This window comes from Poecile atricapillus, chromosome 2 (genome assembly GCF_030490865.1).
Source record: "Poecile atricapillus isolate bPoeAtr1 chromosome 2, bPoeAtr1.hap1, whole genome shotgun sequence".
Lineage (NCBI taxonomy): Eukaryota > Metazoa > Chordata > Aves > Passeriformes > Paridae > Poecile > Poecile atricapillus.
In genome coordinates, this window is record NC_081250.1 from 92,811,235 (window position 1) to 92,830,336 (window position 19,102).

The 19,102-nt window shown below is 35.9% G+C and overlaps 1 protein-coding gene across 1 annotated transcript in view; it reads right to left on the reverse strand.

Annotated features, from left to right (window-relative positions):
• LOC131575534 (dynein axonemal heavy chain 5-like) overlaps positions 1-19,082 on the reverse strand; it is a 149,094-nt gene extending 130,012 nt beyond the window's left edge. The window contains exons 1-15 of the mRNA XM_058831122.1: positions 18,920-19,082; positions 16,030-16,127; positions 14,375-14,563; positions 14,183-14,257; positions 11,707-11,793; positions 10,504-10,575; positions 9,839-9,940; positions 8,731-8,917; positions 7,815-7,980; positions 7,607-7,700; positions 6,369-6,467; positions 4,869-5,050; positions 2,949-3,062; positions 2,076-2,277; positions 559-654 (exon numbers count right to left, since the gene is read on the reverse strand). Of these exons, the coding sequence (XP_058687105.1) occupies positions 559-654; positions 2,076-2,277; positions 2,949-3,062; positions 4,869-5,050; positions 6,369-6,467; positions 7,607-7,700; positions 7,815-7,980; positions 8,731-8,917; positions 9,839-9,940; positions 10,504-10,575; positions 11,707-11,793; positions 14,183-14,257; positions 14,375-14,563; positions 16,030-16,127; positions 18,920-19,082 (1,926 nt within the window). The remainder of the gene's footprint in view (positions 1-558; positions 655-2,075; positions 2,278-2,948; positions 3,063-4,868; positions 5,051-6,368; positions 6,468-7,606; positions 7,701-7,814; positions 7,981-8,730; positions 8,918-9,838; positions 9,941-10,503; positions 10,576-11,706; positions 11,794-14,182; positions 14,258-14,374; positions 14,564-16,029; positions 16,128-18,919) is intronic.
• Positions 19,083-19,102: the final 20 nt, after the last annotated feature.

Here is a 19,102-nt window from a genome sequence, read left to right on the forward strand (position 1 = left end):
TATTTTGTCCCACACAGGACATACCACTGTATAAACCAAGAAACTGTTATCACTACAGCTTGGGTTTTTTCTGACTCTCAAATCCTCACTGCTTTTTTTTCAGCAAACAGTTGTGGTAGAACACCTACACCTTTACCTCACACTTCATTAACATTTCATATCTGCTCAGGGCCTGAGCCATTAACAATATTGGCATTAAGGAAACAGATGGCAGATGTTAATTCATTACTTCTGCCAGTGAAACAGAAATAACTTAGAAATGCAACAGGAAGCACCAAGATGAAGAAAGAAAATAAACTTCAAAATACGTAGCTATAAAATTAGTATGGAAAGATGGGACATACACCTGGGATCAAGTAAGAATGAACATTCCTTTACAACACTTCTGCAAGCAACTTTTAGAACATTTGTAATAGGTTTGATGTCTTCCAACATTACTCAGGCAGCCACCAGCACAGCACAAAGCACTGGCAGCAATGAAGGAGTTTAGTAGGAGCTATGGGTTCTTGGCCCTTCTGAGCAGCAGAAGCAGGGGTTTGCATTTGTAGCCTTACTTACAGTTAGGGTCTTCTCAAACCAGGAATCCACAAATTCCTGTATAGATTCATACAGTGCTGCGATTTGATTCTTAAATTCAAGGTAATCTTTTTCAAACTAGAATAAAAGCAAAAGAAAAAAATCATCTATAATGCTGCTTTTGTTTTATTTAAGAAATTCTTTCGGATTTTCGAAAGGAAAGCCTTTTGGGAATCTGTTTTGTCTACCTGGTGCGTGTGTTCAGCGCTGCATTAAAAAGAGTAGGAACAACACCAGCAGCAAAGGCATTTACACTCTAAGCAAAGCAAACAAAATTCAAGCAGGGCTAGGTTAAATGATTAAAGCCTCATCGTCATGAACACAAGGGAGTGCAAAGGAGCACAGGCTGAGGAAAACTCATAACCTCATCAGAAAGAGCAAAGCACATTCACCAGCTACTCACAGCCCTGCCACAGGAGAGTGCTCAGCTCACTGGCCAGGTATGAAAACCATCCAAGGCAAGCAAACTGGCAGGCTCTTCAGAGCACTTTGCAGACTAATGGAGGTTGCTACCAAATTTGGCAGCTCCTGCAAGTAATTTGGGTAATTTGTCTGTAACAATTTTTTCCTATGAGTCCAAAATACTGAGGGCCTAACAAAAGGAGTTCAATGTCAACTTCTCTCAAAGAGAGCAGTGCACAAGCTTGGGAAGACAGTACAGAATAATAAATAAAAAATAATAAAAAAGTCATTTTAACCCCTCCAAATTCCAGTGACCAGTAAATGCTCTCTTTCAGAAAGGAGCCACGCAGCAGGCATTACAGAAACACACAGGAAGTATTAGAGAAACATAAGCCATCAAAGTCAGAAGAAAGCCAAAAGTGCTCTTGAGTTAAATGTTTAAGGGAAAGTTAATGACAGTGGTAAGCTTTAGTTCAGGAAGGCAGGAGAGTGAGTCAATACTTCTAGGACTTCTATTGCGAAGCCACTAACTCCGCAAAACAAGCAGGCTATAGCTCAGGAAAAGCAGCTCATTTCCAGCATGTACAGGATTAAAACATGACACTGGAGCATTTGAAAAGCCACTTTAGCTTTTACCACTCTGTTCAGTACTAAGAGCAATATAATTCCCTTCTCAATCTAAAATGTGCAATTATGTGCCTTTACTAATTTTGCTGTAATACTGCCATTACTATTATTTTTAATAATACTGATTAACACCTATAATCAAGCAAACTCTATTTGGTGTGTTAACATACCTAAATTAGTTCTCACTCTGCAGTTCAAAATATATGCATCTCAAAACAATCAGGCTTAGGAAAATTAGTTTGTAGCATTACCTATCACACAAAACCTAGTTTACAAAAAGTTAAAAAAACATTTGACGTAAAAAACAAATTTACCCTAACACTTTCAAATTGTATTTAAAGATATGAGAGTATTGGTAGTATTGTTACTGCAAAATAATATATGCATTTTTATAATATCCAACATTCTTTGCATAATTCCAATGAAAAGCACAGAATTAACAGTGTCACACCAGTGCTGAATGGAAGTACCTCTTTTTTCCTGTGGTCCAGAACATCATACTGTTTGGATTTTGTATTTGTAGCAATGCACTGGTATTGAGTAGTGATCTCGTCAATGCCTTCTATTTTTATATGCTGGAGCTCTAAAAGGCTTTCCATAGTATTACTCATATCTGAAATTTTCTCCAAACGTTTACAGAAGGTCTCAAATTTTCCAAATATGTAGTTTTCACTAACAATAAAAAAAACAACAGAGGGATTTCTATGAAAATTGCTTTGCAACAGATTTTTATTTAACACACATATATTCTACCAGAGCTGCTATTAAGTTTCACACCAAAAAAAATTATATTGTTATGATTACATATCAACAAAAAAATTTTAAACTCACATATATAAACCACAATATGCTTAATCCTTACACGTTTCAATTAAAAGCCTTTACCACATTTCACAGGGGTAACTCTTTCAAATAAAATAATTGCAGGAGAAAATGTGAATGCACGATACCAATAAATGCCCCATGATTTAAGTGCCAGTACAGGTGAAACTCTCCTTTGTATTGTGATAGAGAACCCAGCTAAAAGCTGACTGAATTCCCTGAGAGTGTTTTCACTTATATTCATGATTCAAATTTTTTAGGATTTCATACCATACATTTATATCTGTATTCAGTTAATAAATGCATAAATTCCCCTGAAGTCCTACTAGACTTGCTGAATCAACAAGTGACTGGCAAAAACTTGGTTTACTCCTGAATAAAAATAAAAACCCACTCTGCAAGGTCATCTGATTATAAAAAGGACTTCATTTTAATTGAATATTTAGCCAGCAGATATAAATTACATCTCATTTATAAATTGTACTCATAATTATGATTCAATATTGGAGTAAATTATGTACCTGATATCAAACTGCCTGTCACTTTCCTTTAGCTCCTCCCTAATTTTCTGAAAGGATGCTTGGTACTTTTCTTTGAGGAAAATGCACTGTTGTATCCTCTTTAGCAATTCTTGTCTGAGGAAGAAAATACAGAAGACAGAGAATCATCCCAAGGTCTTCAAAAGAATATAAATAAAAATAAAATATTTTTGTCAAATATGCCACTTCGCAAAATAAGAACACAAAAATATGCACTACATGAAAAATACTCAAAATATGATGTTCTTGAGTCAAAAGTTTTTGACTTGCACCTATTATCTAGATTGGATATTTTTATCTTGGGTTTTGCTGTCATCAATCAGAAACTTGCATGGCAGTCCACAAAGGACGTATACCAGTGTAATGCTGACTACCAGATGCTTGCAGCTTGGCTGTTTCTCATCTTCTGTACCAAGTATTGATGACAGACTTTCCTTTGTTTCTTTAATTTTTTCTAAGCAGACAAGACTGGAGAAGTATTTTTCCATGCTAAAATAAGGATGAGGAGAGTATTGTTTCTTTAAAAAGATACGCCAGGAAGAATTTAGTACCTAAGGCCATAGATGGTTACATCTTACACACAGTTGTTCATAAACCCTAACATACCACACGAGATACATGGGTGAGGCATGGAAACAAGCCATAAGCCATTTGCCCAGAGCTGTTCCTCCACTTTGGTTATGTCTTTCATCTTCCAAAAGATTACTGGGAATTAAAATGATAGTGGATTTTATCATTGAAAAAAAAAAACATTAACTGGTGAAACCATTAACTGGGACAAACTTTTGCAGGAATAGCAGATTAAGTAAATGAGAAGAATGTCTCAGAAATAAATTCAGCTAGAATAAAAAAAATGTATTCTTTTGTTAACATTAATTAGTTAGAATAAGCATAATCACTACTTAATTGACTACGGTACTAATTTCTGAAAAATTCCCTTTATCTACACCAAAATACAGGAGGAATCAAAATTGTTACATTTACTTCTTGTAGACTGCTACATCAGTGTCACTTTGACTTGGCTGGAATATAAGCAGAGACATCCTGACTATCTGCTTTGATGAAGCTTGTAACACCTTTTCCTTTTCATGTCAATATCCTTAATCTTACTCCAGTTACACTATTCCAAGAGACTATTCCAATTATTAATTTTCTAGGTGACAACTTCAGATGTCATGTTCATCTTAACTTCTCTCTGTGGTTTCCCCCTTCTTTTTTCTTTCATGAAAATAATTGACCTGCTCTTGTAGTATGTGTTCTTCCTATGTTACCTGCACTTGTCATCCTTCAGATACACTTGCTCTGCTGGTGACATCAGCATTCACCACTCAATGAATAATAAGTTTCATACAAACACCTCTGTGCTTCCATTTATGCTCAGTGTAGCACTTGGACAAGTAGCTGTAGAGCAGCCTACTCATCCCTTGCTTGAAATGCCACACAATACAACTGAGTTGTGCTTTTGTTCCCTTCCTCAAACTGACTTTCATGTCCAGTAATGGCAAAATATAAATCTTGGATGGAACTTCGCCAGTCTGTCCTTGGAGCTGTTCTATGAAGTATTTCAGCACCCAATTTATTAAGTGTGTTTTGGTGTAAAAAAAATTGTGGACAGTATATCAAGAATTGTATACTAGTATATATTATACAGTTTCCAATAACAGGATTTTTCAAAACAGACAGTAAATTTGCAGAGTACTTAATTCTATATAGAATTAGTAGTTACCAGATTAAATAGTAATTAAATTAATCAAATTAAATAAAATAAATAAATATAGGTATCAGTGACTAGCAGGAGGACAAAGGGCTACTTCAATTTACCTATTAATATTCTTGATGATTAATCTGTAATTTTACTTCTAATGTCAACAACAGAAGACAAAATTATTAAAATTCTATTACCTGTCCAGGTCCCAGATTTCTGAAACACCTTCACATAGATAGGTCTTGCATGTGTTAATAATTTGGTTGGTGATTTTAAGAAACAGGGATGTCATGCGCTCTGACGTGTTGAAGTAAGGTGATGTACAGTAGATCATACAGACAGTGTTCATTAAACTGGGAATGTGTTCCATCACTGTTACCTATAACAACAAAAAAAATGGGAAAGACAGAAATCTGAATTTCCTGAAGTTTAACACAATAAAAAGTGTGACAGCTCTGGGAATATGTTTATCAGTGGACAAACATCTTTTTGTGGTTTTGTCATTACAAAATGGACCATCCAGTTCACTTGCAGGGAATTGTCTTGACCAAGACAAAAAGCATGGAAAAAGGGCAATGGATAAATGAATAGATCTTTTACAGATTGGGATCTTCCACAGGAAAACCAGAGCCTCTACTCTGCTTGGCCATGGCCTCCAGTATAGGGAGGTGCTGTAATTTGCTTTGCAGAGGAACATACTACTTGAGGAAAATAGGTCATACACTCTTGGAAAAATATTGGATTTCTGTAGGAAAGACAACAAGAAAGTTGGCCTTTGCTCATTTTGCCTTGATCTGTACAGAAGAGAAATCCAGAAGGAGGAGGCAAGGCAACAATAATTTCACATTTACTGGACGCTGACCTACAGTTTTCTGTCCCACTGAAATACTCCAGAGAAATCCATGCAAGCCAGATACACTGAGAACTCAGAACATGAGACTGGTCTAGAAAAGGGTAAAAAATGGTATGGTATCTAAAAGTCAAGTCCAATATGGCAGAACAGTGAATATTTGCAAAAGAAGTACAGTATAAAACAGCAGAATGTATTCAAAAGAAATCTAGCTTTGAAAATATTATTTAGAAAAATTGTTACCAACTGGATTATGTGTAAATGTTCTGAACTATGGAAGATTAGACAATTTTGTCTAGTGTCTGTATAGTTAAAATTCATGTTCTCACTTAAAAAAATGAGACCCATATGGTTATGAAAATAAGTTTTATCAACCAGGATGACGGTGCTATCTACAAGAGAAACAGCTTTAACCTGTAAAATAAGTGGAAGCTGACCAATTTCAGCTCAACCCAAGGTTTAAGATCAATTTATGACTTTTGCAATAAAACAATCACAGGTAATTCCTAAATAAAGCATGCAGACAGAAGAGCTGCCATTGAGACCCGAGCTCACAAAGGCAATTCAGCTCATTATGGGGTTAAGAAAAACACAATCTCATGCTTAGTTTTTTCATATCCTTCAATTATCTTATGAAATTATAACTACTTAGAAAAAAAAAAAGTATTATTACATCTGGTTAATTCAAAATCAGTAAGCTCAAGTCACTAATGCCGAAGGAGTTAAGCTGTCCACTAATAATTAAGTAAAAGAGTTAAATATTAAAAGGAAAACTAGCTTTTTAACAGTAACAGAAGCTCTTCCTTTCTTTTCTGAATTTCACATTAAGTGCCTGTAAAGTACTTACAGGTGAAGCATTGGCAAGCGGACCAAAAAATTTATCCAGTGCATACAAATACCTCACGTTGTCTTTAGCTTCATTGGCAGCAATTGTTATACTACCATCCTGAAGGGATGAGAAAAAAGAAAGGAATAGAATTATTACTGTGAAAATTTTCTGAACAGGCTCTTTCTCTTCTACAGCACACAAGGCTATGATTAAATCTGGCAAACACATTCCCACAGAAGCGCTTTCAAATATGCTATTTATTTTTCACAAAAGAAATAACTGCTTTTACATGCAAAAATTGATAAAACCTTCCAAGGTCAGCAACATTTTGAATGTCATTTAAAGGAAGTCCTTATTTATACCTCCAAAACTTTTTCCTCTTCATGGTTCCAACTTAGATTTTAGAATGGTTTCAGCACTGGACCCATTCTACAGAACTTAGACAAGATCCCTGAAATGTTACTTCAGGAATCTTCCCAGCATTGCTTAACAAACATTTCTAAGGGACAACGAATTCACAACTAATATCTGTATATCCTCATGTTTGTGGCAGGTGGAACTATCCACTACTTAGGGGGCTAGTTCATAGGAAGAAAGAAATCTAATTCATCATCCTTGGCTTGCACTGGCTCTATACAAACACTTTTATCCAAATTCCATTTATCATAAAAGTCTGCAAATATGGTAATCACAAAATCAAAAAACTTTTCCTGGTCTATTCTTAAAGCAGTAGAATACATTTTTAAGCAATAGAAGACCTACATTCTAGGGGTGGGGGTGGATGAGGGTCTCACTGACTGTATATGATCTACAGCTTATTTTCTGGCTTGTCCACAATTCTGTCTGATAAGATATCCACTTGTATGAAGTAGCAGTCATGCCACTAGAAGTCCTCTCTCAACAATTCTAAAAGCATTATGATGGACTTTCAGACTACTAAAGTTGGCCTGCACAGGGTTCAGCTTGTCAGAGACAGAAAAATGTTGTATTGCTGCACTGCTTTACTTTCATACAACCTATGCACCTGTAATGTTAATAAAAGACACATTACAAAAGCCTTGTCTTCTTTTCAGGTTTTCTATTTAATTTCAGAATCATTGATGCTATGCGTGCCAACAAATGGATAACAAACCGCAGTATAAAGCCAGCATAAACACTCAAAGTTATTTTTATTTTTAGCATTATGTTCAGTTCTGTATATATTATAAATACAGTACTGTAATAATTTACAATTCTAATTAGCAAGTAGTAATTACCAGTTCCTTCCACTGTTTTAATGTCTTTGATCTTGCTGCCTGAAGAATGCTTATAATTTTCTTTACTCTTGAACTCTTGATCTCATCTAAAAGGCTTTGAAGAAAGAAATATATTTAATACTCTCTCTCTGGAATAAAAGTTAGCACTTATTTTTTAAAAAATCTCTTTTTTTTTAAGATTCTGTGAGAAATAATGCAGGGATTTCACCTGTTAAATGATGACATTCTTGACTTCCAGTGTTCCAGCTCTGCAGATGGACCAACACCATCAGCTTCTCTTCTAATTTGTTCACTCTCCACTAAAACCTGTCTAATCTGCTTGGTCCAAATCATGACCACTTCTTCAAGTTTCTCAGTGACCTCTGTGTTAGTGCCTTCAAAACCATAGAATTGGACAGTCTTATAAGCACCAAGAAAAAAAAATACAGAAATTTAAACTACAGAAGCAAAGTGTTCTTGCCAAGCACAATCTGACAATACGTAAACTCTGTATATTTGAATCACTGACCAGCAGGAAAAAATTAAGGCTGTAAGAGCAAGATGCACACATATAATTCTTGTGTGTACCTACTCTGTTACTACTGCATATCCTTTACAATGGAAGCATTTAGAAATACAGCGATTTTATAAGAAATGGTAGAAAGCTATTGTTGAAAGAGACATAACTACTCTTTTTCTTATAAAAACACATATTGGAATAATTTTTTTAAAAAATACAGGTGTTTTTATTCACTTAGTCAGACAACATTGGATAGAATTTTCCCAGTATCAAAGGAAGTGAATAGTACATACACAAGTATATTGATTCACTTAGCAGCTACTTGGCCAGTAAACTAGGAGGGATTCAGACAGCTACTTGCATGATATATCAAGCAACTACCTAATTCTTTAAGATCGATGAACTAAAGTATGGGCAAATGATTGATGGTCTTATAATTAAACAATCACAAACCTGGCAAGAGTAAGCAGAAAAATGTATACAGCTCAGGGAAGATGAATTAATTCTTCAAAGTAGATTTTTACTAATGACATAACATTAGTAACATTTATTAATGACATAACATTAGTAGTGTTTCTTTTATAAACAGCACCATTGCATCTGCTCTAGTGTAGGAATTACTTACCTGCAGTTATGTAATCAGATGGGTTCTGTAAGTTTCTGATGTAAATATCAATATCCACTTTTGTGAGCTGAATTTTATCTTCTATATTCTGTCTATTTGATGACAAAGTGCTCACAAATTTATCCACTGCATACAAAAACTCTTGTATCTGGCTGTTCTTCAAGCCTTCTTTCACAGCTCCCCAGTTCTGATTTATGCAAAAACCAAAATAGTGAGGGTTACATTTCCTTTTGTTTTTTGACCACAAAAGGCATTTTTCATTAGAAAAGCATTTCTAATTCATGGCAGTATATAAAGATTTATCAACATGCCCTTTAAAATATACTCATCAATACTTTAAAGTGTGCATTGATTTAATTATTCTGTTAGACAAGAAGAGACAATCAAGCATGAGGCTCTAAGAAATGAAACTCTCTGACTTCACTCTGATTTGATTCTGAAGTCAGCTGTCACTGATTTCACACTGGATTGTATTTTGTTTAGTGTTATTTTTCTCCTTCTGAACAGAGAAAACAGACTCTAATCTCCATTTCTGCTCCTGGGGACAGAAAATGTGTATGGCAGTGTGTGGTAACAGCACACACCATCCTCATTCTCAGCAGACAGTGAACTTCTTTTTACTTGCCACCTCTGAATGTGTGTTTCCAGAGACAACTGAACAAACTGTAGTGCTTTACGAGAGCCACAGAATAAGGACAGCTCAAAGAAGCGGGATATTCTGGGATACACTGTGCTTGCTGTTCATGCTCCAGAATAAAGTCATGGACTGACCCCTTGTGTTGCCATAAGGACTTGACACTTCTTTCAATCCAGGTTTAATCTATTTTTCATAAAGTCATCACAGCTTTACCTTGGCATGGTTGCTGTGTTATATTCTCTTTTGTCATACTAATTAAAGCTGGCACTATTGCTTGAAAATTAAGACAGCTACATGAATTTCAAACATTTGTCTACATACAAATTGCATGAGTCTCATAAAGGCTTATATTAGACTTTTATTTTCTTATATCCTCTGTTTTAGGTCCAACAGATGCACAAACAGATTTGCAGCAGCAACATCCCTTACTTCCACATGTTCTTGAGAAAAAAAGACAGATTGCTTGACTACCTGTTGGGATTTAAGTGCTGGTATCATGATCTGGGACAAGAAGAATTCCAGCCCCTGAAGGATATTGCCATTAGTACAATCAAACATGCCAAAATTCACCTCCTTTGGGAAGAAATAAAAATTAGCACAATGCATGTTGACTTCTGCAGCATTACACTATTTGAGTGAAATTTAAATACATGCACAGTCCATAACTACGTAACAGAAATATCTCTGAAAGTCAGAAAAGGCTGTTACAGTACATTTTTAAGCACAACAAGCTATGAGAGGCTGGAAAACCTTATGTTGGTTTCAAGAATTATCTTTATTTTAGAAGTCTAAAAGATGCAGTTTAAGTGCAGCATTTCAATAATTTAGGCTTATTACTTAAAATCTTCCTGTTTAGGCTTTTATTCCCTATTGTCATTAAAATTTATATCTTAATAACTAATTAATGATTTTTATATAATTAAAATCTTGGGGTTTAATAATACTGCAGTAGCTAATTTATAAATCATTAGAATTTTATTTTATCACAAATACTTACTCTTATGAAAAAGAACTTCTGTCAGTCATACAACTAGACATTTTCATGAAAGCATTCCCTATATTTTTCTGACTCCAGTTGCACGATTAAAGGTCTGAAAAAATATGAACCTGTGAATACTGCATGATTTTGCTCTGACCTGAGAGACATTTGATGCAGTTATAACTTCATCTGATGTTCTTAGGAAAAATGCACAAGTTCCTGTAAAGTCCTGTAAATAGGACGAAATGCATACAGTTAAAAATAATACATGTATACAGTAATAGTAATTTACTTTAAAATGTACCTACCCTAAAAATGTGCTGAAAACAAAACTGTAAAAAATCAATTACTCCAAAAGATAGTGAAACTGTTTGCAGGATATTTGAAAACCTGTCCTTCTCAAATAAAATACTGGTTTTTTCCTGTCTGACACAAGAATGCCAAATATGCCCTTTTGGACAGACTGATTCAGTGTTGCACCTCTACTAAGAAAATGCAGTTCAGGGAGAGCTTGTGAGCTAGACTATTTCCTATTATTGTACATGAATTATGCTTATTTATCTATTTATCCATTAAACCTAATAACAAACCTAATAATAACTCAACTTCAGCAAATTTGAAAAGCCATTCTAGTTGGCCCAATTGGCAGAGGAATGAACCTCACTCTTCCCTTGAAAGCAAGGAAGAATTCTTCTGCTATGTCCTTTCTGGCATTACATTTCTGGCATTACAATGTTAACATAAGCTCTTTGGGCCTGATAAGAAACAACAGCAATAACAACAAAAAGGAAAACCAAAGCATCACCAGGCCTTATTCAAAGACCATTGTATATGAAGATTCGATTTCCCCCAAAAGAGATTGAAAAAACAAAAATTAATCAAAAATCCTAATGACAACTCTGAATATATTGTTGACTAATGCTTAGATATTACAGGGAAGAAGTTATTATAAAAGTTTGAATGGAAGAAAGGACTTATTAAAGGTATTCTTTTGAGTAATGTGCAGTTACTATATGAAAGGGCATAGAAAACCACTGAAGAACTGCACCTTTAAACCGGAAGTGCACAAGCCCTGGAAGATACTTAACATGCAGTCATTACAAAAATGTTAGGAACTGCAATTTTTAACAAGGATTTATTTGTCCTGCTCTCCCCTCAGATAGTGAAATCACTACTTCTTTACTGGTGAAGGCCAACCTCAGCTCAAGAAATGCTGTGAGACCCTGAATTATGAGAACAGAGACTAAGTATTTAAATATCTATCCAAGAATTATGAAAAATTGTATGACACTGCAGAACTGTTATGCCTTTTCAATATTTTACTTTTTAAATGTCATCTAATGAATTTTTTCAACCATACCTCAGTAGAACCCATGGTAATAAATAACTTCTTCTGAGGCAAATTGTTTGTTGACCCATCTGGCCTCAATGATGCATTCGACTTTTCCTAGCAATTAAATTATAAATAAGAGGTTAATAAAGTAAAAACTATATCATACAAATACTTCATCCATTTGAATATGTGAATTATAACTAAGTTTATTCTGATTCAGTTTTTAATTCCCAGATAGAAATCACAAGGTTTGCATTCTCTGGAGAATAACTTTTGCCCGAATCCCAGTAAACAGTTTCATAGCCCCATTCTTTCAGAAATAAAAAATAAATTAAAAAAAAAAAAAAAAAAAGTTTAAAAACCCCACCAAAGACCAAAAAAACATCCAACAAGAAGGGGGAAAAGTCAGAAGAGATAACTAAATTAAATCTGAAGTGCTTCTTTGTGAAACTTCCTCTATTAAAACAAACTGAATATCTCACAGAAAGAATCATATGCTTGGTCTGCAAAGTTGTAATGAAACTGTGAATGGGAATCACAGGCAATGCCATCATCTAGATCCTGCCAACAATGCAAAGAAATTTCATTCTCCGCCCATTTCTTTAACCAGACATCACAGAAAAACTCTCTCTGTGGGAAGCCTTGCTGCCACTGGCTCCTCTCCACTGAGATGTATCTTTAACCTCTTCTCTTTGAAGCAACAAAACAGCTTAAACCTAATAAAGACCTCCTTCCCTCTAATCATGTGTCATGTATTTTGTAAAATAATCTGTTGAAACTTGGAAGAATGTAACAGAAAATAATGTAGGAGAAGTTTGCAGGTATATTTCTCTTTAAAGTTGAGGAGAGCCTTCTTCCTAGAAAGTCAAGTGTTCAGCTCTTGCTAGACTAAATATGTGATGTGTGATACACAGGAGTGGCTCCTCACTTCCATCCCAAATCAGCATCTGCTGACCCCCACATGTGGTTTCAAGTAAACATCATGCACCTAAGATGGTGAAAAAGAGAGGTGAAGGGATGAGAAGCAGCAGATTTGATAAATCCTGGTAAGGACATGACTACTAGTCAGGCCAATAGTTTGCCCTGCTCAGTCTTTTGTCTGCAAGAGCAACAGGGCAAGCATATGTAATACTGCTCTTAATTAAACTCCAGTTCTCCAATGTGCTTGATATCAAATTGTTGACAGAACAGTCAAATGAGATCTCTTCACTCATCAGAATGTGGTGGAAAATGCTAGAAATGGCATTCATACTTTCTGTCAGAAATATTTTTATGCTATGCTGCTTCTGAAATAGAACTCTCATAAATTGTTTTTTTACGGTTAAAGGGGTCAAAATAAAACACAATTAAATGCAGCAATTAAATGTTTCATTTAGCCCAGGCTGGGCATTTATTTCTGATTTGTCAGTTAAAGAAAACAACATCAAGATTCTTTGTTTCATCTTGATTTAAGTCAGAGAACAAGACATTTATCCCAGAAATGTGCATGCCTAGTCCCACTGAAATGAAAAATTGATTAAACTGTTTTGACAGCAGAGCTCATTCTGTGCTTTGCAAAGTCTCTAAGCAATTCCAGTACCACTCAAAAGCTCTTTTAATTTATCTAGGCTGTAATGATTCTGTAATTGATTCTGCATTTAACTGATGATCAAGAATTATCAATCAGTTTTTCTCCTCAACAAGCCCAAAATACCACCACAGGGTGAGTTAGCTCTCCCCACCATGGCTCCTCACTGGCATAATTTGAAAGGACTTATGAAGGACTTCTGCAGTTCTGGAAGCCCACAAGAGTTGTGTAAGACAATGTGAAGGCCACTTGCCACCTTCTGATATCACACATTCAGTGGAAGCGGAACGAATTATTTCGCTCTTTATGCAAAGTCTTTTCCTTCACAAAACTTAAAGGGAGAAAAATATAACTTGGGGGCCACAATAGTTTTATTTCTAGTCACAGTTTTCAAAACTTATTTTCTGCAGAATGAGACAGACCTGAACATGATGCCACCTTAATTTAGAAAGAAATTGCACCATTTTTACCCTCTTGAATGAGTGCTTTGTCCATAGTGGAGTTGGTGCAGTTCAAACCAAAAGAAAATAAACTGATTCTTACACAGACAGCTCCCCCATTCCTATACTACTTATGCTAGCTAATCTAGTATTTTAAAGTCTAAATACTTAGATTTACTAATACTATAGATACACTTTGTCTCAATTATCTCTATCACTTTTGAAATCTGAATTTTTACTCTATTTGGCCATTTTTAAGTTTTCTTTTGTGAAAACAAGAACAGTATTAAACTATGCCACAAAGCATCCTCCAATTTCCATGGAAGTCAAGATAGAAGCATTTAAACAGTGAGGTCCAAGTTCTTTCCACACTGCCATAAATAGCAAAAAAAAGAAAAAAAACTTCATTAAGATTTTTTAAATTTTGCAAGAGTTATGTGATTTATTTTTTTTTAAAGGTAAATTTGCTTTTGCAGAAGCAGTAATGGAAACATACCTGCAATACATCTTGGTAAAAGAAGATCAGCTTTTTAAGTCCACTAGGGGCAAAGAATTGTTCTATCAGTTCAAACTAAAAAAAAAAAAAAAAAAAAAAAAAAAAATACAATTGTAGTTAATTGTGAGATAGTTTCAAAACACTGAAAATTTTGGAAATATTTCTTGTAATGACAATTTAATTAATATTTACCTTGTCATCAGAAATAATAGTCTCCTCCACTTGCTGCTCACTCATGTCTATCCCATCTGCTAATCTTGATATCAAATACCTGTGCCTTCCATCAATCTGAGCTCTTCTCTCCTCTTTGGTTACTTTGGCTTGCTTGGCTAATTCTTTTCTGCTTTCACTGGAAAGTACTATACTTTTCTTAACAGCAGACTACAAAATAGAAGTTTGTTATAGAGAGATTATTTTTCCTCACTTAAGGTTTGTATTTTGTATTGTTGATCTTTAAGCTGGTTTCATAAACTACTTCAAGCAGGAACATAAAAAAATTACATGTAAGGAATGTACAGGGAAAAGAATAGTAATAATTAACTTGCTAGGCCAGAATTATTTCCCAGTATAAAGCTGCTATGAAAACTACATATCTGAAACTCCAGGATCTCAGAACCAAATGTGGATCCATACTAAGGTCACAATACAAATTTAGCACTATAACAGTTCTAATTCAAATCTCAGCTTTGGGAATCCAAGTTCCAAAATTCTGCATGTCCATATTCCAGATTAAGGATTGATATCTATACTGCCAGTATTTTAATATATAGTATCAAGTTATTACCCTAAAGGAAATAAATAAACCAAACTACTATAAAATCAGTTACCACAGGAATAAATATAAAATTGATGATTAATATACAGATCATATAAGGGTAGCAGCACAATTATAAAGAGGATTTATGTAAAAAAAAGCATTTTTCAAATCTTCCTATCAGTGTGAACAAGACTCAAAATAGATATGGTGACTAATATTTTTAAGTCAACAGAAAATCTTTGGAAGCTATATGAAAAACTAAAGATTTGTGTAAATAAGTTACCACACTGATCATTTCCCTCTATACATAGCTCCCACTGACATGAGTGTCTGGGGTTTGGAAGTGTCTGAAGTGTCTCTGTACCTTACAGTTTTACCAGAGAGATAAAAAGGTAAATTACATCACTTCCCAGTACTCCACATTAACTGGAATTTTAATTAATCAATCCCACTCTTAGATTAAAAAACAAAAAGGCTGGCCAACTTCCACCTTTGCTTCCTACCATTTGGTCTTACCCCAGACTCTGAACAGATGTTTCCCATCCACTCTTGTCTTTACCTGCACCTCTTAGAGACCAGGAGACAGTGACCATGTCTGAATACCTTTGTTGTTGGTCAGTACCCTTCTGATATCTCTAAAAGCTGATTGTGATTCATCAGGTAGTTCCCAACTCATCTATGTCAGTCTTTTATAATCTCTGGTTTCTATGTCAACAACTGGATCTGTTATTTTGCATAGGCCTTCCCTAATGCAGTATGTCCTTATTCAAGTGTTCTTAAACAACATGTTAATTTTTAACATGGCAAAGAATGGGTATTAACCAGTGGATGACAAAAAAATACATCAAAGAATCCAAAATCCCAGTAACACACATAGTGAGCACAGAAAGTCAGTGCCCTAATACTGTAGACACTTTTGAGTGGTTCACTGTTCTTTTCCTTACAATTAACAGAGACTGAAGGAACTCAGCTTGCTTCAGCATTAGACAAGCTTTTGTCAGTGCAGACTTAAAGAAAAACCTGTATAGAAGAATACTTAGTGAACAAAAGATAGTTGTGTCACTATGTGCTTTAGAACAAAAACACTTGCCGGAAGAATAGTAGTCAAAGATGATCCTGTGACAGCAGATCCATGCTCAGTGCTCCTTGTCTTCAGGCTCTCTCCATGTCTATATTTGCTTTCTGTCTCTAGTTAAAAGCAATTACAAGTTCTAATTATTCAAGTGCATCAAATGCATTTACAGTGTTGTATCTTCATACTTGCTAGCTAACATCTTCTCATACTGGGGAAAAAGAGACCATTTTATTTCTCAAAAAATGACATTTACATCCCATCATTGGCAGCAAATAGGATCCAATGCAACCAGTGGAACATGCAGTAATGCTTATGAGCAGCTCCAAACCAAACTTCCATGAATTACTGTTTAATCTATTTTATATAAATAATAAGATTGTGACCAAAATTAGAATTCTAATAGCCCTGATTTCCATATAAATTTTCTATAAAATTGTATCTCTTTTTGCCTGATTAATATGTATATACAGAGTCATGGAATGGTTGAGATTGGAAGGGATACTGCTCAAGCAGGGTTACTTAGAGACAGTTGCTCAAGACTGTTTCCATATGGCTTTTGAGTATTTCCAAGGATGGAGACTCGATAACCACCCTGGGCAATCTGCAAAGTGCTTGGTCACCTTCACAGTGTTTCCTGATGTTCAGAGAGAACCTCCTGTGTTTCATTTTCCACCATTGCCTCTGGTCCCATCACTGGACACCATGGAGAAAAGCTTGAGTCTTTCTTCTTTACACCCTCCCTTCAGGCATTCACATGCACAGAGAGGAACCCACTCAGACATAGCTCTTATCCTTTCCTCATAGGAGAGGAGCTCTACTGCTTCCATCATTTTCATGGCCCTTCACTGGACTCTTTCCAGTATATTCATGTCTTTCTTGTAGTAGGAAGGCTAAAACTGGACAGGCTAAAACTGGACACCCTACTTCAGGTGAGGCCTCACCAGTGCTGGACAGAGAAGATGGATCACTAACCTGCTGGCAATACTCCTTATCCACTCCACAGTATCATCAGCCTCCTTTGCCACAAGAGCCATTCTCGGATCAACTTCCTGTCCACTGTGGATCTCAGACTCTTTCCTGTCAATCTGTTTTGCAGCTGTTTCAGCTAGTATTGTTGCATGAACTTGTTCATCCCAAGGTGCAGGAATTTTCTCCAGCCTCTCAAGGTTCCTCTGGATGGCAGCAGAACCCTCTGGTGCATTGACCAACCCTCCCTTTTGTGTGTTATTAGCAACCTTGCTAAGGCTACCCTCTGCCCCATCATCGAGACCATTAATGAAGATGTTGAAAAGGGCTGGACCCCGTACTGACCCCCAAAGTACACTGCTACCTTCTGGGCTCCAGCCGAACTTTGTGCTGCTGATTACCATCCTCTGGGCTTGTCTGTTCAATGTTTTCAATCCATCTCACTTTCTACTCAGACAGCCCATACTTCAATAGCTTCACTATGAGGATCTTACAGGAGCAAAGAGAAAATTTAAATTGTAACTGCTCATCAGCAGTACTTCGTAACCCAGGAAAAATCTGGCATAGAGAGAAAGAGGGTCCGACTGCAGAAGGGATTAAGCTGTCTGGAAGCAGGAATACCAGAGGCAGAACAATCCCTTTTAAGGGAGTATAGTTTCCCTTGGTGGTAAGAAACAGCCACAGCTTGTCTTGTAGCCATCCAGGAATGCCTGGCTCAGCATCTACCTTTGGGCAGCAGAGCTGATTCTGGGGGTGGACCCAAGGCTGAGCTAAGGTGCTCCATGCTGATGCTCACAGGACTGGTGGTGGTGCAAGTGTGTATAAGGAATGGCTTCAAGAAGCATCTTTGCAGACTTCCTGTAGAATCAGTTATGGTTTTAAGACTGTCCAATGCATTGTTCATTATTTTCTTATATATATTTCAGCACAAATGTGTGTTTAACCCACCAAAAGGGGAACAATAAAAATTCTCAACAGGAGAACATCAAAAGCCTTACTGAAAAAAGGCTTCACCTTTTCTCACCTCACCTACCAAACCAATCATTTCCTTGCAAAAGGAAATTAGGTTGATAACACATTTCTTCCCTTGCTGAATGCATGCTGACTACTCCCAGTCATCTTCTTGTTCTTCACATGCCTGGAAATGGTGTCTGGGATTAGCTGCTCCACCACCTTCCCAGGGACTAAGGTGATGCAACTAGCCTTTAGTTCTCTTTTTTGCCCTTCTTGAAAGCACGAGTGGCATTAGCTTTCCTCATGGCCTCACACCCCTCTCCCAGTCGCCATGAATATCTATTTATTCAGTACTCTCTAAAGGGATCTTCTTCTACAGGGTCAGTGAATACATAAGCAAAGTGGATGTCAGTAAGGGATACACAGGCACACAGGCACAGAGGGAGATGGCTGTGTTCAATGACCTTTGAACTAACTAATTTGATCTATTACCACTGTTAAAATATTCCAGCAAAATTATACCATATTATGTGTCAAACTGTAAAGTATACTATATTATGGAGCACTACTCATTTTAATTCCAGAAAAATTGTTTGAATCATGTTACTATGATTCAACACTAGGAAATCTGCTATGGTATCAGAGTTGCACTGTGGATGACCCTGTAAATACATACATATATATTTGTGTGTGTGTGTGTGTGTGTGTGTGTGTGTGTGTGTGTATGTATATATGTATATATATATATATGTGTGTGTGTGTGTATACATATATGTGTTTATTTATGTGTACATATTTATTTAGAAAGCTGAAAACTGCACATTCAGCACACACAGTCCTTACACTGGCAGATTCAGAATAGCACATACTCACCCAGAATATGTAAACTTAAACACTCTACTTAATAACTGGTTTCTCATTTTGTTCTTGTATTTTTTTTCCCCATACAAAGCTGACATGAAGTACTTGATATTTTTTCCCTTACCTTTTTTTATAGCAATGAGAGGTGGAGAGAGGTCAATCTGAGGTTTAGAAGAAAGTTGTGTTGCTCTCGGTTGCTCTGATTCCTCCTGTGCAGAGTGACCATGAGAGGAACTGGGCTCATCTGGTCCCCCTAACTCGGTTTCACCTCCCAGAGTCTCCTCCATTTACACCAGCACACAAAAAT